Source organism: Rhinoderma darwinii, chromosome 13, assembly GCF_050947455.1.
Source record: "Rhinoderma darwinii isolate aRhiDar2 chromosome 13, aRhiDar2.hap1, whole genome shotgun sequence".
In the NCBI taxonomy this organism is placed as follows: Eukaryota; Metazoa; Chordata; class Amphibia; order Anura; family Rhinodermatidae; genus Rhinoderma; species Rhinoderma darwinii.
The window spans coordinates 29277464-29302055 of record NC_134699.1 but is presented as its reverse complement, the minus strand read 5'-3'; the positions used below and the strand labels follow the sequence as shown (position 1 = coordinate 29302055).

Genomic DNA, 24592 nt, shown 5'->3' with positions numbered 1-24592 from the left:
CATAGGGACTGCGAACGGGGCCCGTTCCATCCACTAACATGTACGCCGCTGTGTGGGAACTGCGCATGCGCCGCTCCCACACAGTTCAATTTGAAATGCGCGCCGTCCGGCGCCATTTTTCTGTGGACCGGAAGTCGCGGCCGGACAGTAAGATTACTACTTCCGGTCGCGGCTTCCGGACTTGTGCACATGGAGCAGCGGCAGCAGACGGAGCGGATGGACCGGAGGGAGCGGCGGCGACTGGAGCAGGTAAGGGATTTCTATGTATGTTTGTGTTTCAGTGTGTGTTTACTAGTGTATGTAAACCTTCTACACTGTGTGTTAGCTCAAAAAATGGCGACACAGTGTAGGAGGTTAGACCGTTCAAACCCCTCGTTTCTCCCGGCACTAGCCAGGATAAAGGAGGAGGGGATGCTGAGAGCTCACTAGAGCGAGGGCTTTTTACCCAATTTTGCAGCATAAAGCAATGTGGTTGCTTTACCACATGCAATGCTGCAATTTTGGGAATGGCTCCATCTAGTGACCAGCAATGGGAAATATTATAAATTAGAATCCAATTGAATCCAATTTATAATATTTCCTGACTCGTGAAAAAAAAAAAAAATTAGAACAATGTTTAATCACCTACACACTAATTGTTTAACTAAAAAAAAAAAACATGTTTTGCTGACAACACATTCCCTTTAAGGGCTACAGAATGGGAGTGATGTGGCTTGTATGCTGATAATAATGTGTTTCTATACTGTATATATTTTTACATAGACTACACAAAACAGAGGGAAGGGTGATAGATGGACTGTGACATTTCAAATGGAAAAAAAATGTCCTTCTGAGTCACTCTAGAGCTGCATGTGTGAAATTCAGAAAGGTATTTCCGGTTGGGTGAGGTGTGCAGGTCACACGAAAACGAATGAAACCAACAAATACATTCTTTAGCCATTAAGCTGATACAGAATTATTGGTTAGAGGGGTTTCCCCGTAATCATTATTTATCACCTATTCAGAGGATAGGGCATAAATATCTGATTGGTGGGGGTCTGGCTGCTAGGACTTCCAGCCCCGTAGGAATGGAGCGGTAGTGTGCATGCACCACCACCACTCCATTAATTTCTATGGGGCTACCATAGATAGCGCTCGGCAGCCCCATAGAAATGTATAGAGTGCTGGTTGAGCATGCGCACTACCGCTCCAATCCTATGGGGCTCCCATGAACGACAAGGTAAGCATGTTCTTGTGATCGATGGGGGTCACAGTGGTCAAACAGCCACTGATCAGATGTTTATCACCTATACTGTGGATAGCTGATAAATAATGATTATGATCAAAGGCAGGAAGAAAAATGAAATCCCCCTTACTGGCGCTGTTCCTCTGTAGATTACCTTGGATATTCTTTACACTATTGACTCCATGGGACAAAAGTTCACACCCATGTGGTGCAGACTAAGGGTATGTGCACACACACTAATTATGTCCGTAATTGACGGACGTATTTCGGCCGCAAGTAGTGGACCGAACTCAGTGCAGGGAGCCGGGCTCCTAGCATCATACTTATGTACGATGCTAGGAGTCCCTGCCTCTCTGCAGGACAACTGTCCCGTACTGTAATCGTGTTTTCAGTACGGGACAGTAGTTCCACGGAGAGGCAGGGACTCCTAGCATCGTACATAACTATGATGCTAGGAGCCCGGCTCCCTGCACTGAGTTCGGTCCACTACTTGCGGCCGAAATACGTCCGTCAATTACGGACGTAATTAGTGTGTGTGCACATACCCTTAGAAAGCCTGAAGTCAGTTTTGCCTTCAAGGGCACCATCCCCCGGGCGGCAGTATCCTACATCCTATAGGTGCATCAGGGAGTTGTGCTCAGAGTACAACGTCTCCAGGTGAGCATAACCTTATCATCTCTATTATCACTTCTCAAATCCCCTGAGATGATGCACTATGTGCGCCGTGTATTTTTTGTTTTTTCCTAAACAAATAATGATTATGGGAAAACCAATTTAAAATGAATATAAAACAAAAACTTATAACTATCTAATATTAGTATCAATATTATGTCACTTTCAGCAACATTAAGGGTATGTTCACACGTGCTATTTTCGGCCGTTTTTCTGTCCGAAAAACGTCTGAAAAATCGGAAGCAGAACGCCTCCAAACATCTGCCCATTGATTGCAATGGGAAAAACGGCATTCCGTTCTGATGTGCCTTCTTTTTACGCGGCCGTTTTAAAAAACGGCCCCGTAAAAAAAAAAAGGCTGCGAAAAAGAAGTGCAGGACACTTCTTGGGACGTTTTTGGAGCCGTTTTTCATTGACTATTGAAAACAGCTCCAAAAACGTCCATAAAAAAACACAGCGAAAAATGCTGCGAAAATCGCGAGTGGCTTAAAAAACGTCTGAAAATCAGGAGCTGTTTTCCCTTGAAAACAGCTCTGTATTTTCAGATGCTTTTAGTCCAGCGTGTGAACATACCCTAAGACCACGCAATGACATTTGGTCATACATGAGACACAATAAAATCACAAGAATTTCGTATTGTGCCAAAATAATCTGTAGTGTTGTACAGACGATCTGATCACTCACTGTGCCCAGTGGGGCTCACAATCTAAATTTTATCTATCTGTATGTTTTTTGGCGTGTGGGAGGAAACCCATGCATACACAGGAAGAACATGTTAAACTCCATGCAGATGTTCAGTGCTAACCACTAAATCACGTGCTGCCTGTTGAATTCATCTTCTCACTTCCAAACAAAGATATGTATCTGGTAGATGTTTTTTGGGTCTTCTCCCAGGACTTATTGTTTTTTTGACTTTCCAGTTGATGACTTTTTGGAGACTCTTATATATTTATGGAGCCATCGCCTGACTTAATAATAGTCTGGTATGCTTCTGGAGGTGTTGGTGTAATGGTTGATTGTCCATGAGGTGGTTGACTAAATGCTAACATGCATCTATGGGCAGCTTAAAGGGATTGTCTGTTTTTTTTGGGGATGTCCCTTCTATTGCTTCCATATGCCTTAACATAGCATATGGAAACATTAACTTTAGACCAATGTGCTTAGGATGTATGGAGCTCTGGCTATGTGAGATTTGCCTTACATCACGCTTTCTGATAGGATTACAGTGTAGAACCAGTGTAACCAGTCTCTAGAGATAGAGACTAGACGGGATCATTCTAAATGGATTGAGTTAAGATTAGGACTGGAATCCTAGATAATAGTAGATAATTACATTATTATGGCCACACAGTTACCGCTCTAATCATTCCCATGTGCCAAAATTATGTTTCCATCCCAAAATTGACAGATTGTAGCAAATGAATTTAACTGACATCAATCATCTATGACCCTTAAAGGACAATTCCCATCCAACAGGTCAAATAACCCAAAACAACATTCCAATAAAGAATCCAAATATGACCAAAAATAACCAGTCTCCAACAATCTAGTCTTCCTGCGGCCTATATTATATATACTAGTCAGTACTAAACTATTCTATGCAGTTTATACTACATTGTCTATACTATATATACTGCTTATTTCATATCGTTTATACAGTACTTGATTTTGACACTATATTGTATATACTATTCTATACTATACTGTCTACAGTCTTTGGATGCCCGCCTGGCTCCCCTCTTCGATAAGTGTATTGTCCAGTGTGTTCTTCACATAGCCCGGTGCGCGCACTACTACCCTGCTGCCCGCTCTCCTATACTATAAGCCTAACGCACATTCTGTTTTCCTGTATACATACACTGCTCTGTCACACACTCATAGACTGCTCGCTGTGACGCAGAGCTGTATATATGCAGGGCAGCAGAGATAGCGCATTGTCTGTGTACTATAATATATTGTATATATAGTAACATTTGTAATGGGGAAGCTCTGGCCTGTGTCACGATCCATGGGTATGTGGACCCACCAGGCCGCACCGCCGTAGCAGCTGGCCAAACAACAGTCCTAATACAATAGTACCTTTAATAGTCCAGACAGTAATAGAGGCTCCACACAGATGAACTTGTAGACACCAGACGTGGTGTATATCAGTAGGCGTGACCGGTGGCACAACACAACTCCAACAGGTTAAGACACAGGAACAGATATAGCACAGGATACAGGTAGCAGGAAACGGGAACAGGATAACACTAAGGGACCATTTGCTAAGACTAACATGGGTAAACACAACAACGCTCAGGCAATGAGTGAAAGGGCAGAGCCCTTTTTATAGTTCAGGGTGATCATGGGGTAATTGCAGATCTTACTCATGTGTGTGCACTGGCCCTATAAATCCGGACGCGAGCGCGCGAGCACCCTATGGGAACCAGTGCAGCGATGCGGAGGTGAGTGTTGGCGTCTCTCAAGAGGGAGATGCCGCCCGGCCCTCACTCGTCCATGGCCACAGCCGTCAGGGGCAGGTAAGAACTACGGTCCGCGGCTGTGGACGTTACAGCCTGCTTCTTTGTTGTGGCATGTGGGCATCATCAGAACTCCGAAAGTGATTTTCCCACTATACACATTAATAGACTATCAATAGCATCTGTCATAAATGTGTAAATTGTTGTGAGTTCGACTCATTGGATGCCCAGGATACCAAAAACTGGGGGAGAAATGCGTATTTATCACCTTCCATTACAGTACAAAGGAAATAAAGAAACAGCGAAGAACTGTACATTGCTAAAATAATGCAACCGTACAGTACCCAATGACATTGACATAAAATGGCAAAATAATCTTGCCAGAGTTGCCTAAATAAGGCCCTGTTCACATCACATTTTGGTCCTATGTTTGGCGAGCACGTTGGAAAGGTCCTGACATACATGCTAAACGTGTCCATAGGGCTCTCCATTAGACCCATGAGGACAGAAGAGTGTCGTTTTTGGCCTATGTTGGGCTGGTATATGTCAGTATATCTTTTATTTAAGTATGGAATAGTGTAGTAGACTGGGCTATTCCATCTAACGGGATCCTGAAAAAATGCCTAATAGTGGCATCTATGTCGGCAGTATTTCCCAGACCGAACACAGTGCAGGGAGCCGGGCGCCTAGCATCATACTTATGTACGACGCCAGGAGTCCCTGCCACGCTGCGGGACAACTGTCCCGTACTGTAATCATGTTTTCAGTATGGGACAGTTTTCCCTCATCGAGGCAGGGACTAGGATCCCGGCTCCCTGCACTGTGTTCAGGCCGGGAAATGCTGCCGACATACAGACCGTATATCACGGACCGAAAACGCTCGTTTGAATCCGGCCATAGTCAGTAATGGTGTCTGTTTAACCGTATATGTCATGTAATGATGTATGCCACTGTGGGTGACGGATGGTTGTTGAATAATACTATCAGGGGCATTGCTATAAGGGCGATAGAGGTGGCAGTCGCACCCGGCTATGGTGCTTGACAGGGCCCAATGCCCTCTGCCACATAAAAAGACCTCAGTATTATAAATGGCACATGGTAGACGAGGGGCCACGTTACACATTTTTTTAATGGGGCCCATGCCTCTGAATACTATTCCTGTATTATATTTGGTAATAGTTTAAACTATATTTCTTAAAAGTACTATACTATATTTTCTTATAGTGCATGTTTTATCCAATATAATTATATAGTATACTATGGTAGTTTTATATTGTTTATTTTATACTATATATTTAGTACTATATACAGTCCATACACTGCATTATACCTTTCCTCCTATACTAGTCTTCATTCAGAATACAGCGCTCGGTTCCAGTCACAACATTGAGCGCTTCCCTCCATTTCCTTAACCCCCTATGTCCCGCGTCAGGTGAGTACACCGGCGGCGCGCTCTATGAATATGACATGCTGCACCTATAATGCCAATCCGCATCAATTCACGGTCTCATCGAGCCGCTAAATCACGCCCATTATGGTAATGAGGACACCTATAGTCGGCTTCTCATTGGCGCGTTCCTTTTCAGAGGCGTTTCCCCAGGGCCGTCAGGTCGGAGGCGCTGCTGGCCGGAGTGTGCAGTACAGGAGCTATGTTGGGAGGCTGAGGATCGCAGTGCATGTGTGGACTGTACCGGGGGGCTCTGTTCCACTGGGCAGGGGGGCTCTCCATGAGGGAGGGGAGATCTGAGGATACAGAGGAGAGAATGGACAAGCAGATGTCTCGGTGTAAGATAGTGGTGGTCGGGGACACTCAGTGTGGGAAGACGGCTCTGCTTCATGTGTTCGCTAAAGACTGCTACCCAGAGGTAACCGGCTCCTGTATACTTGCTCATCCCTCCTGATAATAGTGCTAGCACATTATACAAACTCTGCTGCCCCTGTCGTGTGCGCTGGGGGTACAGCTACTAGTGTATTATATGTAATAGTGATATTAGACATAGTAGTGTATTGTGCTATACTAGTTTATTATGTATAGTATGCTAGAGGATTATATATATATATATATATATATAGTAGGTTTGTATAATATGCTAGGCTGGTGTATGATGTCTAGTGTGTAATAAGGCAGTCAAAAGGGTGTTAGTGCCGGTGTATTATCTGCCATAGCTACTAGTGGATTATAACCAGTTTTGTTTTGTAGCCGCTGATCTCTTCTAGGCAGTAGCGTGTTCTAGCTGCTAGTCCATTCCAGCCAGTGGTGTATTATAACCAGTTTTGTAGCCCCTGATCTCTTCTTCTAGGCAGTAGTGTATTATAACTAGTGAATGTGGCTCCTAGTACATTATAAGCTGGTGTTTTATAGATAAGTAGAGTTATCATTGATAATTGTAAGTGTGGTTTAACTTCAGTAGTGATCTACAGGCTGTTTTGTTTACTAATCTGTTATACATGTATATTATAACTAGTAGTGTGTATTATAACAGTTAGTGGTGTATCATATGAAGTAGTGTTATCTGCAACTTTTGTTTTTATAATTACTACTGTATGTGTGTGTATATATATATATTATTGTGTTGTAAATAGTAGTGTGTTTATAAACAAGTAATCTGTTTGAGTATCCTATCTATCTATCTATCGATTACAGTTACTAGTCTGTTATACAGTATATACTAGTGTGTTATCACTAGCAGTGTATTATAGCTGCTAGTTGGAACTACTAGTAATAAATTATAGTTGCTAATTCATTATAGCGGGTTGTCTATAACACTTCTAACGTCTTTACAGTTACTGGTCTGTCATATACTAGTGTTATTACTAGCATTGTGTTCTAGCCAGTAGCGCATTATAGATACCTGCTGTAACTAGCAGTGCATTCTGGTTACTGGTGTGTAAAGCTACTAATTGGTATAGGTACCAGTCTGTCATACTAATGTGTTATACTGTATGTATGTGTATGTATAATGTGTGTGTGTGTATATATATATATATATATATTACAGTTGTTTTCTATAACTAGTAGTACAAAAGCCAGTAGTGCATTACAGCTGCCAGATATATATATATATATATATATATATATATATATATATATATATATATATTCTAGTGTCTTAACTAGTAGCGTGCTATAATCAGCAGTATATAATAGCTGCTAGTTTTATCTGGTAGTTCGTTGATCGTCACTAGTGTGTTTGTAGCTAGTTTTGTATTATAACCTACAATGATATTATACTTACAAGTCTGTTATGTATACCAGTGTGTTCTAGCTGTATACAGTATACTATCACTGCTTGTTGTGAGTAGTAGTACTTTAGCCTAAGCTTTCAGAGCTGCTCTTCCATTCACTTCCCACAAGAGGTCATGTGGATTTAAAACGTTTCTTGAAGTATATACAAGGACAGAGACTGTACAATTATTCTGCCTTGGTGCCAGGAGCAATGTTTTCACAAGTAGAGAGCATAGAATGTGTCCTGTGAGTTTTGTGGATGGAAAATTTGCATCAGAATATAGACTTCTATGAGTTAGGGCTTGTTCACACGCAACGGAATTGCTGCAGAAAATTTCTGCAGCAATTCCTTTGAAAGTAGCAGGATTTCCGCTGCGGCAAAAAACGCACAATTTTCAGCGTTTTTGACTGCAGAAAATGGTGCATATTTTGCTACGTTTTTCTCAATGCTGGGAGATGGTGACATCTCCTCCTGAAAATCTCACCAATTCAGTCACTTTCACAGCAGGAATTGACATGCTGCGGTCCGAAAAATACGCGCCGCAAGTAAATTTGTGCTCGGAATATTTACGCAGAGTGTGGATGAGATTTGTTAAATGTCTCCCAGTTGCTGCCACTGTATTCTGCATATTTTGCGTCTAAAATTCCGGACGGAAAATACGCAGCAATTCTGGACGAGCCCTTATTCCGAATGATATGTGCGGATATGTAGGCAAGTCCTGCAGTACAATACCATGTACGATGTCTTTCCAGCAGCATACTGATCTTCACCGACTAGTATTGCCATATTGATGGTCATTTGTGGCTGCACAAGCTCCAGTAGCCATGTAGCGAACATCCCTGAAAATTTGCTATTGATGTCTTGAAAAATTGGGCCACTAAAAAAGTCGGGTTTGCTCTGAGCGCTTGCATATGAAATCCGAGTCCTTGTACTATTTACTTTCTACGAGAGGTCATGTGGTTTTAAAGGGTCTCCGGATTAGTTCCAGTTCCCTAGTTCCCTTACATTACTTCTATTGACTTTGCTATATATGACCTGTTGAGAGTTGTAGTCAATCTACCTCCCAGGTCGAGTGCAATGTGATTATATATTGAGTGTTCTGTAGTAATACGGTCTACTTATGTATTGGAACATTATTGAAAGTTCCTCAAAAAGGTTACATGTCAACATCAGACTAGTGTTCACCATGAAACCACCTCCAGCATGTGAAGTGACCGTGCCCGGTTGTGTCCCCGTGTGCTTATATCACTTTGATAGATATGTCACGTTTCATGTGACAATCTAGCCATGCCCGTCTTTGTGCCAGCACATAGCTTGATCCATGCATAAATATGGTGCATGCTATCAACGTCCGTTTTTGCACCAAATCTAGTATTGTAGCACTTGGGGTTGAGCCGATACAATTATGTTCTTTGTACATGCAGCACTCCATGCCCATAGTCGTGTTCCTGCGTTGGGGCACCAGCTGATCACATTGCTGCATTCATATAAGAAATTCTCACTGTGCGGCCCCACTTATAGGATGCAAGTTGTGCCTATCAAATTGAAATGCATTATATTGGTATATATGGAACCAGGAGCAGCAAGCAGCTGAAGGCAGGATTAGTGTTATTTACGGTATTCATTCTTTAGTGGGTTATTGTTATGCTAGTCATATGGAGTATTGTGCCAGCTCCATGTGCAGTGGAGCCCTATGAGGGGTTAATAAAGCATGCATCTACAATAGGATTCAATGCAGGCTGCTCAGCTGGATATTCCCCTTTTTCGCCCCAAAGTGGAATCATATGTCAGTTTCCAGAAGAGTACAGTGTAATCCTACAGAGGATTGTTCCCAGGGAATTTTTGCATTTATGAAGTGTTGCTTCACCGAGACCTACAGTAGGGGGGAAATATTATATATCTAGGGAAGGGCGAAGCGTGTATGCAAATAATAAAGCGTGATCAAACAGAACGGAGCTGTAAATGTATGGGCACTGCCAACTGTAGGGAGGTGCCGTTTTATCTTTATACATGTCAATAGTGTAACCGATCCCATTATAAAACTCACGAACAACATGTGATCCTATCAAAAAGTATATTGCTGGATGTCTTCGTTGTGTAGCATTCGAGTGATGCCAAATGCATTTTGATCCTATAAAGCAGTCAGTGTAATCCTATTTCCTCCATGCAGTTCTTTAGAGAGAATTTCTATAGAGGCATCTGTGCCAGCCTAGGATGATCGTAATTAAAGGGAGTCTGTCATCAGTTTTATCGCCCCTAAGCTGCGAACACCGCTGGTCTGGTATTGTGAAAAGCATTGTCCACCTACTTTTACTACATCTTCGTTCTTTCAAAACCGTAAAAACTGACTTTAATGCCTCTAAGAGTCCTCCGTAGAAGGAAGTGTCCTGAATAGAGGCGATGGCGGGCACTGCGGATGACTAAATATCTGGGTGTTAAGTGGCATACACTGAAAACAACCTGCGATATGCAAACTATGCTCAAGAAGAGGTACTTGCACTCCAAAATGCAAAAATACAAACCAAGGTTATTTAGACCATAAGTACAAAACCTTAAAAACACATCTCTCTCCCACATGAGGTAATGCTGAATAAAAATGAAGCTCCTGTATGGGGGCTTAGGCTGAGTTCACACAGGGCGGATACGCTGCATAAAAGCACGCAGTGTATCCGCCCTGTGCACTTCACGGAATACCGGGCAAAAAAAACCACACCAAACAATTTCTGAGCGTTTTTTTCCACTCTGTATTTACACAGCATGTGGATGAGATTTGTTTTATCTTTTTCCACTTTGCTGCTACTGTATTTGCTGCGGATTTTCCGCTTCAAATTCCATTCCGGAAAATCCACAATATTTCCGCAACGTGTGAACTGACCCGATCTGACGCAAATGCACAATATCTCTTCACTGCCCAGAATACAACCTATATCATTGTAACATGAGATGTAAAACAAGCCTTTTAAAAGATGTCTGGCTGTGGAAATAGAAGTCAATACCCCCTTGTATCGGACCCGTCCATCTGGCACCCCATGCGTATTGCCATCTCTGCAGCTTTCTCAGGGGTCAATACCTGCACTTTTCCTTCTAATGCCTCCCCTCATCCTAGCTGCTGCGTCCGATACCACTTCATTCAATTCCTGCGCCGTGCAGTCAGGATCTGAGGAGAGTGGTAGACGCGGGCCCGAGATCGGCATGCGCAGGACGGCTGTAAAGCCAACGCACATGCGCCAGATCCGGACGGCACAGGACAGGATTTGGATGAAGCGGCATCTATGTAACCGCTTGGCTGAGGAAGGAGGAGAGGCATTAGAAGGAAAACTGTAGGACGCTTACTGCAAACTAGCGTATACCGGGTGGAGGCATTATTTTGATTCTTGCCAAGGCACCAAGACGTCTAATAAAGGTATGTAGGCAATGCTCTTCACAATATCAGGCCAGCAGCGTAAGAAGAAGTTTGGTGGCGAAAAAACAGGTGACAGATTAGAGTGGAGTCTAGTGATGTAACAGAAAAGGGGGTAATCCTGGTGCAGTACCCTGGAGGTTGGCCCTTTGGAGGGTTTCATAATCATGCCAAAGCAAATTTTGGGACTGTATAGTGAACAGTGGAATAATTATGACTTAGTGTTCTGACTCTCATGCGTTTGATTATTATGACCGGGACGTATTCAGGGGGTGTTGGTGGGGCATGTGCTGGGTGCCAAGGGGTGCCGGCAAGCCACTCTGCCTTGGCCAGGATATTTTGATATAGGGCAAGGACAGCGAGCTGAATCTGTTAGCTACTACTCTGATTATGAAGATATAAAATTGGTTCGTACTCTGTTTATATTTAGTGTGCAGCTAAATACAGTCTATTATTTCCTGTTATCAGCCATTTCAGACTGAGAAGCGATTGACTATCGTATTCTGCCCCCATGATCACTAGTTTTATCTTCCATATCTCCAGTTCAGAGAAGCTCTGCATACATATGTGTGACTATTAGCAGCTCCTTCCATAAACTTTACTTTTATGAGCTTCCATCTTTAGGTTTATTACTCCTTTAAATATAACAGGAGGCATGGAGTGGTTTTATGTAAAATTCACGGTGTTTAAAGGAGACAAATAAAAATCGTACTGTTGACGATATTTGTTATTGGGGTCTTGCCTGACGTGTGGTATTGTCTTACAGATTTACCATCGTAGTCTATTAAACAACTTTCAAAAAATGTGTCCATTGGGAGCTCTGCTCTATCTCTTAAAATAGAAACAAATGTTTCTTCTATTGAAGTAAAGTTATTCCAAATAGGAAAATAATAAGCATTGTACTGTACCTTTAAAATTCAGCTCCAGCCTTTATTGTTCATTGGTCCTACTACTCAGATGTTTGTCCTGGCGGAATTACTCGTCATCCATAATTGCATCACGCGACTGTGGTTTATAGTGACGTAATGGCTGCTGCAGTCATGTGGCCTCAATATATCATATTGGTGGACAGTAAACTTTGGAGCCAAATGACAGAATGAGGGGGGTGGGAATGGAGCAGAATCTAAGAGTTAAGTATATTGGAAATATGAACCGTGTCGGAATCCGTGCCAAAAAATAGGCCAAATCGACTTTCTGTTGGGAGGGAGGGTGTTTTTCTTTTCTCAGATGGCTTTTGGCTGTTCGCGGGGAAAAAAAAAAGCGGCATTCTCCTTTCTTCAAGTGGTTTCCACCTCTAACCTCCTATTGAAATCAATAGGAGGCAGAAAAAAAAAACTTACGACGCTAGTTTTGCGCATTTGTTTGTGCCGTTTTTTGCCCGTGGTTTTTGCATTATATTCCTGGAGGAATTCTGAGGCATATTTTTTCTGCCTGCAAAAAGACTCTGTGTGAACTAAGCCTAAAAGGGTTTCCGAGACTGTAAAATGAATGGTATGTACCATAGAGGCAAAACCTGCTTCTGCTGTAGGGTCTGTGGAGAGTAAAGGCCCTTTTACATGGGCCAATGATCGGGCAAACGAGTGGCCATACCAACGCTCATTGCCCTGTGTAAACAGGGAGGCAATCAGCCGATCAATGAGCAAATGCTGGTTCATCAGCTGATCCGCTCGTTTGTGCGGCCAATAAAATAGTCATTAGTCGACCCAATGTTACCAGAAATGTGGCCTTTCCAAAATCTCCGTCCATGATTTTGTATTGAATTGTAGTGCTGTGATCCGATGTTCTTTACCTTCTGTCTGCACATCTGAAGGCAGTGATTATCATCGCTCGTTTTTTGTATGACGGATCCTTTATGAACAATTTGAGGAAAGCTCGTATCTATTGTCACATACCTCTGAGCACATTTGGATTTCCGAGAAGGGTGTTTGGATTCACGGTATCATCAATATTTCCTCCACTTGATGTGTTTTTGTCATTTCGCTACTTCTATTTGATGATATGTTGACTTGTTTTGCCGCCGGTATCCAAGTTTCCTTGTGGAGCAGCCATATGCCCTTGTGTTGTAGGTCAATAAGCAGCCTTCTCACGTAACTTACTGCTTCTGTCCTTTTTTAGGCTTTTTCATGATGTCCCATTTGCTAAGGGATATATTTTCCAGATTATATTGTCCGTGCATGTTGAAAGTTTGATGGTTGATCAGGGTATTTGGCCCCGACTAGCTGAAAATAACTTGTAGTATCATGCTGTGATTTATTGAAAGGACATATCCCTACTGGACCATAAAAAGAAGTTTTGTGCAGATGATGAAATACCCCAAAGTGACTTCTAATATCTTAAATTACAGCAGGGGGTTTATTATATATTAGAACTCTTAGTCATTGTGGAATCTTCCAGCCATGAATAAGGGCAATAACTTCATTTATTCATTTTATTTATTTATTCATTCATTTGTTTGATTTGCAGCATAGTAGGAGTTCGGCTGCAGTAGGAGAACTCAGTAATTCAGTAACATGTCATGCACTTTTTACAATGATGCTTGCAGCGTGTCTATTTTTCTTATGTATAAATGAAAGTTCGGATACAATTGTTTCTAGTCTAGGCAATACTCTGTGTAAGGGCCTGTTCACATCAGCGTCGGCCTTCCGTTCATTGGTTTCGTTAGACCTTTCCGTCGGAGGAACCCATGAATGGGAGAGCCAATCGTAAGGTCTAGAGGAGGGGTAGGCAACTTTTTTTTTTATTTTTGTATGGCGTGCCAATAAAAAGAAATAAATCAAAGATGAAGTACTCCGTGTGCCATGCAAACAAGAGAGTCCTATAAGACAAACTGTTACCACGTATGTGACATAAATCAATTGATCAGTTAATTAAACTTACATTTCAGTGTGACCCTTTTCCCTGACTTTCTTTGCAAAAATTATTAATCTGTGGCGCATGCAAGGCTACTGAACACCACCTGTGGGGGTGCATGTAGGAGTGACCGCAGCTACTGAACACCAGCTTTAGGGCACTGCAGACAGGAGAAAGTGCGACTACTGCACACCAACTTGGGGGGCACAAAAGAGTCACCCTGTGTCTACTGAGCAGTAGCTGGGGGGGGGGGGGGGGGGGTGCACATAGGAGAGACCACGGCTACTGAACACCAGCTTGGGGGGGTGTACACAGGAGAGAAAGTTGCCAACTTTTGCTAACTCTTATTTTACTGAGTGGTTACTGAACTTGTGGCGCTGATTACCAAGAGAGATAGCAGTGCTGCATTGTGTGCTTGCCCAGTGTTCAGAAGCGACAAAAACAATGAAGCTCTGCTCTTTCCTGGTGATCAGCAACGCCAAGCGCATAATAAAGTGCCACTCTCTCTCCCTGTGTTCAGTGCCACCAAGCACACCACGGCACTGCACACTGGGAGTGGGAAGTGTGCCAGCAAACCATCTCCGCGTGCCGCCTGCGGCACCAGTTCCATAGGTTGCTGACCCCTGGTCTAACGGAACCCATCAACGGAGGCTCAATGCTGATGTGAACGCAGCCTTACACGTCCTGTACTCCAGACAGATACATTGTAGCAAACTACAGCCGGGTTCACGTGTAGTGTAAATATGGCAGATTTTCCGTAAATGATTTAATTGCAGAAAATCTGCAGCATATTACAGTAGCACCAAAGTGGATGAGATTTAAACAAATCTCATCTACACGCTGTGTAAAAAAAAAACGCTGAAAAAACGGTCATAAATTGCGGTGTGGTGTTTTAATCCGCAGCATGTCAATTTATGCTGCGGAGCTGCTGCTTTTCTCTTGCGGTTCTTCCCATTGAATTCTATGGGATTTCCGCTGCAAAAATCGCTCTGAAAAAAAATCCTACCCAGAACTCTCTGCACCTCCATCCAGCCCGGCCTCCAGGAATGGCTTTTCATCCCATGTGATTGCTGCAGCCAATCACGTGCTGTTTTCCGTAGCGGACATTCTGGCCCAAATAAATCCACCACAATTTAGTGCGTTTTTTTTTCCGGAATTCCCTGTGGCGTCCAGGGTGGATACACTGTGTACTTTTACGCAGCGTATCCGCCCCGTAACGGAGGGATTCGTGCATCTGCTGCCGATGTATTTACCTCCGAGTATTGCCTGGACTGCATACAATCTATTTCTCAGCTGCGCAGGAATAGGCATGTTATAGGTTGGCAGCCTCTAAATCTAAACAAGTGTTCTCATTCACTGACCGCAAACTTATATCTTTAAAATGGTAAAGAATTGAAATACGAAGGGGGGGAAATATTAATACTGCGCCAGTCTTTAATAAATTTGTCTCATCTTACCCCAGTCTGTTTTTTATTAAGAGGCGCATGCCTCGTATTAAATTAGGCACATCTCTAGCACTTGAAAAGGAAATTTACGCCAGCTAGTTTCTGGTGTAAATTTATAGTAAATTTGTTGGTAAACTTTTGCTAAGCCCCACCTACTTTGTGCAATAGTGGCGTGGGCGGAGTTAATGCATCAAAAGTCTCAATCTTTACACAAATTGCACGTTTTGATGCATTTATGAGTTTTCTTCGCCCAAAATTTGTGCCAGTTTTACTAAATGACGTCTCCTCGTATCTATTTGTGTATGCCCCTTCCCTGATTTTTGCACAAAAATGTGACCTAAAAATTAGACCATCTATGTTTGATTAGTATACATGGCCGACAATGTAATATACGGAGAGGCTAAAACCACCAGAGCTACTCCTTCTTCTTTTTTTTTTTTTTTTTTTCCCTTCCCTCTGGCTCATAGAGGGGGTCCCAAGCAGGAGACCCCCCTCTATGATAATAGGGCGAATGGAAATGCATTGTCGAGATGACAGTCCCTTTTAATAAGATTAAAGAGACTGCCTACACTGTGTCCACTTATCCACTAATGCGCACATTCAGTCTTGTTTTCTTCCTGTAGACTTCAAACAATTGCAGTCTCTGAAAACATCTGCTCTGTAATCCCATTAGGACGTTGTTAACTTTAGTGAGTGCGGATTAACACTTGTACATTTAGATTTGTCTGATATCTTCATTAAAAATACAGTTATCAGGTTAAAATAAAGGAATGTTTAAACATTTGGCAGGAGATAAAATGTTTTGTAACCGCTCAGAAGTGCAAATATCGATACTATGGTAACAAAACCAGCAGAAAACCGTGCAATAAAAGGGGGCGAGTGTTTCTTCCTGATGCCGAAATAAAGGCACAGTGGTAATAGAGGAAGGTCTTGTTGTTAAAGTGGAACTAAATTTTCAACAAACTTCTGACATATCATAGTGACATGTCAGAAGTTTTGATCGGTGGGGTCCCAGCACTTGAGACCCCCTCCAATCGCGAATACGAAGCAGGGCAGCGATCAACAGATTAATGAGCAAATGCTCGATCATCTGCTGATCGTATTGTTTTAAAAAGTAAAATATTATCGTTGGCATCACATCTCTGTGTAAACAGCGAAACGCGCTGCTGATATGATAACGTATGGGGATGAGCGATCTGAGTAACGACCGCTCGTCCCCATCCATAGCTCCGTGTGACAGGAGCAAGCGAGCGCCGATCAACGACCTGTCTCGCTGCACCGGCCAAAATCAGCCGGTGTATTAGGGCCTTTACTTCACCTGTCTATTCTATTCTGTGCTTGCTGTTGGATTCACTTTTAGTCTTATCCTGTGCAATTATGTGAGATGGACACAGGGTAGCTGGAGCTGCGCTCTTCTAGCATCCCATAGGAATAGCTTCATTTACATAACTTGCTATCAGGTGATAATTTCCTTTTTCATCTCCAGGGATGTTCGTATCATTCCAGCAGATTAATAGGGTTAGGGAGGAATTCTTGTGAATTTCATTTATCATTGTCATCTCACATTTAAATGAGACGGTCTGGCAACTTGAAATGTGAAGGCGTGGAGGAAACATGGCGGTATAGTGAAAAACTAGGAGACAAAGAGCTGCCCGCATCCGGGTGGTTCTATGTTCCAATGATTTGATAAATGAGTCATATTCCTGACCAATTATTCGAATCTTATTTCTCAATCGTATGCAAATAAACACCCGACAGCAATAATATTATAGGAAGTCCGTTGACGTAGTACTTAGTGCAGGGACTTGTAGTTCTACGGTGTTGGCAATGACAATCCCTTGTGACATTAAAAATTTCAATTGATGAACTTGTCAACTATTTTTAATTTCTGGTGTGCAGGGGCAGACTGCATGGCGGCTTTGTATTGGAATTCTATGTAGCTGACTATTTATACCGTTCATAGCCCATAGGAGCTACAGATGTAGCAGAGCCGAGTAACCACTCAATGAATTGCAGGATAATGTATTGCAGAAAGATAAAGCACTCCAAATTTGACTAACATTGAATATATAGTCGTCATGTAAAATGTTACCTTTTTTAAACTTTTCACTATTTTTTTTAGCTTTATTGTAGTCTGTGCAGTGCAGAAAAAAAACTTCTCTGCTTGGAATCTGTCAGCTGATGTTGTTTTATATATGAATACGTAGTTAGTCTTCTAATCCGCAAATCGCTTAATGAGTGGATGATATCAATGGTGACGGAAACGGAAGCTGTAGTTTCAGTTTGACTTTCCGTTGCGGGGTTCACCTGACGGAAACCTCCGATGGAACCCCGGAACGAAAAGCCAACGCTGATGTGAACAGGCCCTAACACAACGGTGACAAACGGAAACCATTTGCATCGGGTCCCTCACCATTAAAAGCAGTGGTGAGTTTCTGTTTGGATTCCGTTCATGGGTTCCCGTGACGGGGAAAGTCAGACCGAACCTATGAACGGAGTCCCAATGCAGATTGCTTTTCAATACTGTAAATGGAGATCACTCTGAGGCTGTTGGACACTTCATATTAGGGAATTCCATTATATAATAGCTAGACTGACCAAAGCTACCAGAGTGCCGTTATGTTCTCGGATACCAGATAAGTAGTCCCTAAAATGAAGAGGGGCACTGCATGTCTGACACTAGGGAACTCAAAAGCCAAAGGAGAGCCCAATAAATTGTCTTTAAAGACAGATTGTGTATTTTACATGCGATAGTGGATGTTAGTGCAGAGCTTCAACCTTCTAGGATCCAATGCAAAATCTATTACAGGGCTCCCCACCTACCATGTATTCTCAATAATACTGGTGTCTTCGGATGTGGCAGAGGGGCCTTTGAGCCCCCTCAGGCACCTGGGTCCTGGTGTGACTGCTACCTCCGCACCCTCTATAGTTACGCCCCTGGTATAATTCATTCAATATGTCAATCCCTAACCTACTAATCCTACAAAATGATGGAGCAACCCACATCACCTATAATCCAACAATGCCAACTTTATTGCTATCCTATATTAAAATGAATTTAATAAAATTTGGAGTCACAATGGATGCAAGATGAAGAATATATAGTACGACCCAGTAACAAGCAATAATACCCACATTTTTATATAATTCATACTGCCAAAAGCCATAAAAAAAAGTGGGTAGTAAAGTGCAAGTGCAAAATAACGTAGCTATAGTATTCAGGTATCTTGTCTACATGGCACACACGCTTATTACATCATATGGAATACTGATCCCTACGGTTTGGATTGTGCCTCCAATGTAAAGGTGTTCTACATAAAATACTGGAAATAAAATAAACATTAAATCTATAAAATATTGTTAGTGATCAGAAAATACAGCCGGGCAGCTGCCACCCACATCTTTCCTGCTAGCCACTAAGAAGGTGGTAGATTGTTTTATGATGGCTATAGCTTATAGCACCCAAGGTTGCCCTAAGTTTCTAGGAGGCCAAGGGGGCACCAACAAGCCACTCTGCCTTGGCCTGGGTATTTAGATATAGGGCTAGGCAGTAAAGAGTATCTTTGCCCCGGAGGATGGAAAGCTTAGTTTGGGCATTGCGGGCTGCCCGTTTTGGATGTTTTCCTTCATAAACCTATATAATGTTCTCTCATACAGTAGATGGGAAGCGAAGTTGATGCGACACCTAGTTATAGGTTTTGGCAAGAACGGTCGGTAGGTCTTTGGGCTCCCGTTGAGTCTTTTCAGCAGTGTGAGGGTGCCCCATTTTTTTACATGCCCCTATCCACTACCTCTTTCTCATCCCAGTTGTAAAGCATATAAACATTTGGTAAAGTGGTTGAAGCTTGCGTGTAATTGTAGTTAAAACTGTTATTAGAAATGGATCAAAAAAACAATAGTTTGAACTTAGGAGAGCTACTAAAAAAAATCCTATTGTGCAATGAATAAGCCTTCTCCCCATGTATGTACATATAGTATTTCTCTGTGAGGTCCGTGTCCTATGTAATAATATTGTTCTCTCTATTTCAGAATTATGTCCCAACTGTTTTTGAGAACTACACGGCCAGCTTCGAGATAGACAAGCAGAGGATCGAGCTGAACATGTGGGACACGTCTGGTGAGTCTCTGCTTCTGCTGTATATCGGCAGGCTGTCTGCGAGTTACACAGCGTGGCCGGTGCGCTGATCTGTAGCTGCAAATAATGACTATTTTATATGGTTTTTTTTTGTGGATTTCCCAGCAAAATAACTTTCAGGGTTTTTTTATTTTAAAGGCCACTGTACCTAAATTATAATCTTTTTACTCTAAGAACTACAAACTAAGTAGACCGAGGTGGGACCAGATTGTCCCCTTTTCCAAGAAGCAAGAAATAGACAAATGTTTTTTTATGGAATTATCCGATCATTAGATTTTAGTTACGCTTATATCTCCATCTCTCTAGTAAAAGAAAAAGAGAGAGTATCCCAAAAAGCATGCTTTTTTTTTTTCTCTGTTATTTTTCATCATGAAGGGGGTTCTAGACTAACTTACTGGATTCATACTTACCTAGCCATGGCAACGCGTTCCTCCGCCGCCCTGCTGTCCGCCCTCGTGGCATGACGTTTCATCCCATGTGACTGCTGCAGCCTGTGATTGGCTGCATAGGTCACATGGGATGAAACGTCATCCCAGGATGCTGGCCTGGACAAAAAAAAGCGCAAAATTTTGGGTAAGTATAAGATTTTCTGAGTTGCGTTTTTTGTGGCGAATCGCTGCTTTTCCCCCGCAAAAACCACAACATCTGCTATTTGTTGCGAGTTTTACCTCCTTGAATTAAATGGGGAAAACCTGCAACAAATAACCAGCGGTTACACAACTACAATGGACATTCTGCGGATTAAAAAAACCACATCACAGATGCGGCAAATTGTTCAAAGATATTTGGCGCATCTGAGTGCATGTTGGACTCCTTTCTCTTCTTTTACAGCACTTATTAGGTAATATACTTTAGACCAGTATTTTGCGACACAAGTCTGGTGCACCCGCGTGATAAACCTCGTGCAATTCACGACTTGACAAATCCATGGCCATACTCTAAGTTTGCGACCAGACTTGGCGAGCATGTTGCCAATCAAGGTTCTTTCTGGCACACGCAATAATAAATTTGGGCAGCAATGTTTGCGCCAAGATAATACTTGCACAAAATGTCAACCGAAGCGCAAAGACCATAATAATTCTGACCTATTGTGTATTACTTGGCCACATCCATGTTCATCTCTAAGAACAAAGCTGATTAGAGCTGCAAACATGGACGTGGCTGTAATCCGTTAACATCAGACCTCCACCCTGTTCTTTTGTAGAAGCTGCAATATGGTGTAAAAAAATAAGGCGACAGATCAGATTGAAACCAATACCAAATTAAAGGTTTCAGATTTTCAAAAATGAATGGGACGGTCTATTCGTTTTAACGAGGCCTTAAAGGATATGTACAACTTTACAAATCGTTATTTAAAAAAAAAAAAAAAACTCTATCAGGAGGTTTGGTGTGACTTTCAAAATACTTTTTATTAAAGATTATTTTTACTTTTTGAGATACAGCTGCTTTGTATACTGTATACGGAGCAGCTGTATCGTGCGCAAAGACCTGAATCTGTCAGGACCGTGGGACTGGCGGTTTCAGTGGAAGCGGGTCCGCATGTCTCTGACACGCAGAATCGAGCTGCTATCGATCACATCCAAGTTCATCCAACTTAGGATCCACCTGGAATTGATCACATGAGGATCCTAAGTTGGATGTGATCGCTAGCCGCTCGATTATGGGTGGCAGAGACACGCAGGACCTGCTGACTTTGAACCCCTCAGTCCCATGGAACTGACAGATACAGGTTTCAGTGCTAGATACAGCTGCTATGTATACAGAATACAAAGCGGCTGTATCTTAAAAAGTAAAAATTCATTTTTGATAAAAAGTATTTTGAAAGTCACACCAAACACACTAATAGACCGTTTTATTTTAAAAGAAAAGAAAACTATTTCAAAGGTGTACATATCCTTCAAGGCATTGATATGTCTGCACGTAATTCGCAGTTTTGTGCCGTATTTGTCGGCACCATTATTCTTATGTCAGACGTTTGGTTTTTACCAGTTGAAGATGCAATGTTTTCCATTCTTCGTGCGCACACAGGACAACAATTTATATGTCCCCAGACAGGAGGGACATTTTACTTGTAAATAAGGACATATTTTAGCTTCTGCCTTTTTGGTTGGTTATTAATACATTTGAAGTGAGTATATCATGAATATAAAGGGAATTGAGTATTTTGTACCTCAATAAATCAGACGTCGTAGCTCGCCGTATCTTGGCACAGGCCCCTCCCACTTGCTCGCTATACGTGGTATATGGGAGCATAAATCACTTTTAATGTTAGCAGGTTGAACCAGCGATTATATATACAGTTATTGGCATTTGAAGCTGTCATACTGTGAAGTAATAAAATGTGTTTTATACCAAACGTAACGTCCGGATAATACCCGGTTAGTCTAATGTCAGAAGAAGCTATCATTATACACTTTTATTGCCTCCTTCATCTTAAAACGCAGTTTTAACTTGAATTACAATTTTTTTAAGCATTTTCTAATATGTGTATAACTGGCATGTGTTGTGCTATGAAGAATTGCTCTTTTTTGTGTGGAAGTAATTGCAGTTACTTGTGGCAAAGAGCTTTTAACTCCGTGTTATAATGTTCCCATAATGCAAAGCAACCGCCTGCTGTGCAAGAGTAAATCCGGCAATGCGCATCATGTGAACTGACACTTACATATTATTGCATCCTAAACTGATAAATATTACTGCCGCTGATCATATGTTCGGCTTAAAGGGATTTTTACACTAATTTACACTTGTTACATATCAATCTGGTACACCATAAGGGCTCATTCAGACGAGCGTATCTGTAGTCCGTGTGACGGCTGTTAAAACACTGGCCGTTACACGGACTCCTGTACTTCAATGGGGCCGTTCACACGACCGTTGTTTTAACGGAGTGTGTGAAGGGTCCATGAAAAAATAGGACCTGTCCTATTTTACTGTGTCACGCATCCCTCCATAGACTCTAGTCTATGGGTGATCCGTAACAACGCGTCCCGCACGGGTGCACCTCGGACTGCAATTTTTTTCACATCCGAAGTTAGCTACGCTCGTCTGAATGTGTCACATGTCCAACAATTGGGATAACTCATGTTGGTTGGCATCTTTACCCTAGTACTCCCACTATTGTATTTCTGTAATAAGGAGTTCAAAGCCCCATTGTGCCCTTTTGGGAATAGTCTGTGTTTTATTTTTCATTTATGATACAGTTTAAGGTACTACATTAGGACCTCTATTACAGGGCAGGCGAGAGCTGGCAGGGGGTCTTACCTAAGGAGTTCGGAAATGGCCTTCCGGGTACTTGTTGGGTATTTAGTTGGCACAGTTTAATAGTTACTTTACTACGTCATTGTGAAGATCCCATAATCTTAATAAAACCGATCTTGTTTACAGGTTTCCCTTTAAGATGAAAACATCATAAGGCATCTAATGTAGTCATATACTGTGTATTTTATAGGTATCGGCTACCATACTTCTTAAAGGAACACTAGGCAAAACTGATACACTGAGGGGGCGGTGCATGACACAAGGATTTTTTTTTTATCTTTAGTGTTCATAAAATCCTTGTCATGCACTGCCCCCTCAGGTCCTGCACTAGACATAACACTTTGTATTCTATTTGTTTAGAGTGGTTCCTAAAAAAATATTTTTAAGTATGGTACAGTGGTCGGAAAATATATTTTTGAGCTAAGAAGCTGGACTGAGGCAGTAAACATTTTAGCATAAATGGGTTATGTTGATCAAGCCTAGTGTTTCAGGAAACAAAGATACATTCTTTGCTGCCCAGACTAACGTAAACCAGATGTGGACTATGGAAGGAGAGTCGTCGTCGCCCTCCCCCCATTATTCACTATAAGCCATAAATCTAAAAACAGGGAAAAAATGCAACCTCCTAATAATTCACATTACTGCTGAAAACTTTCCAATTTCAGATATTGGCTTTTACGATGCTTCTTATGAGCCGAAGGCAGCTGTAAAATATCTGCTGTAACATTGTAGTCACACTGGGCTAATGTAATGCAGGAATGGAAAATATTCTGCTTTTTATTTAGTTTGCTAATAAAGAGTTGAGGAAGCACAAGCTCCGTCCTATTCCCAATAACAACTTTCCTTAACCACAGATTGATTCATAATTGTTATTGTAGGTAGGGAACGTGTGGACTGTCATGTGTAATTGTACTTGCGCAGTCCCGTCTAGACTGTAATCTCATCCTTACAATGCCTGGTAGACGTCTAGAGTGTCATGAGAGTTGAGTTGCTCAATGCAACTTCCTCTTGATTCGCTTTGCGAAAATATATTATTATTGAGTCACATTCCAATAGAAGTCAATGTTCATATCACACCTTTTGTTGCGGTTGAGCAAGGTTTATGTTGACTTCTATTGGTGTACAACTTGTGCATTGGTGTTGTGCTGGGCCAATGTTCCAGTCAACAGCTACATATGGGCGTTGCCGAGTTGTGGCAACATTGTTTTATTTAGCCCTGTGATATTTGATGCAAACCAATGGGATGCAGTGTTATTTGACTTGAACTCTTGAGAAATACCTTGTGGCCATGGATAAACCTTGGGGTTTGATGTACTTCCTTTGTACCAATGTACCTAATGCCCGTAGGAGCAGCACCATGTCCCTATTTGTGTTTATTACAGATACACTGCTGATTAATGTTGCACCCACATCACAGCTCTACCAGGCAGTGGAGGATTAAATAGACCATTGGCCCTTGGGTGTTCCCCCCAGACGTAATCCCCCCCCCCCATTCACCGCCGCCCTGCCATGCCCGTGTCTGTAGTTAACACCACCTTTCTGTGCGAGCATTGACAAATAGGTGATACTATTCCCCTTGTCAACTTTTTGTGGAATGCAAGGATTTCCTATAACAGAGATGTCAGTAGAGGTGAGGGCTCCTCTATAAATCCAGTGATTTACAGGTGACTTCTCAGATTCTAGTTCTTTTTCTCTTGTCTTCTACATCTAGTCCAGACCTCATGATGACTTCTCCCGGCCATGACCCATTTCTGTAGAATTTGCCACTCCGATGTCTTCATCTGCTTACTTTTCCAACATTTCCGCACCTATAAACGAAGACTAAATTCTCATGGAGCCACACAATATGCCCCTAAATATGACACCATGCACTGCGCCCTTGAATATAATCGTACCATGCACTGTGCCCCTGAATATAACT

The 24592-nt window shown here is 42.1% G+C and overlaps 1 protein-coding gene across 1 annotated transcript in view; it reads left to right on the top strand.

Moving 5' to 3' along the window:
* Positions 1-5982: 5982 nt before the first annotated feature.
* Positions 5983-24592, top strand: part of RND2 (Rho family GTPase 2) — a 65207-nt gene continuing 46597 nt past the window's right edge. Inside the window, exons 1-2 of the mRNA XM_075846952.1 lie at positions 5983-6221; positions 19308-19395. Coding sequence (XP_075703067.1) covers positions 6033-6221; positions 19308-19395 — 277 coding nt within the window. The 5' untranslated portion in view covers positions 5983-6032. The remainder of the gene's footprint in view (positions 6222-19307; positions 19396-24592) is intronic.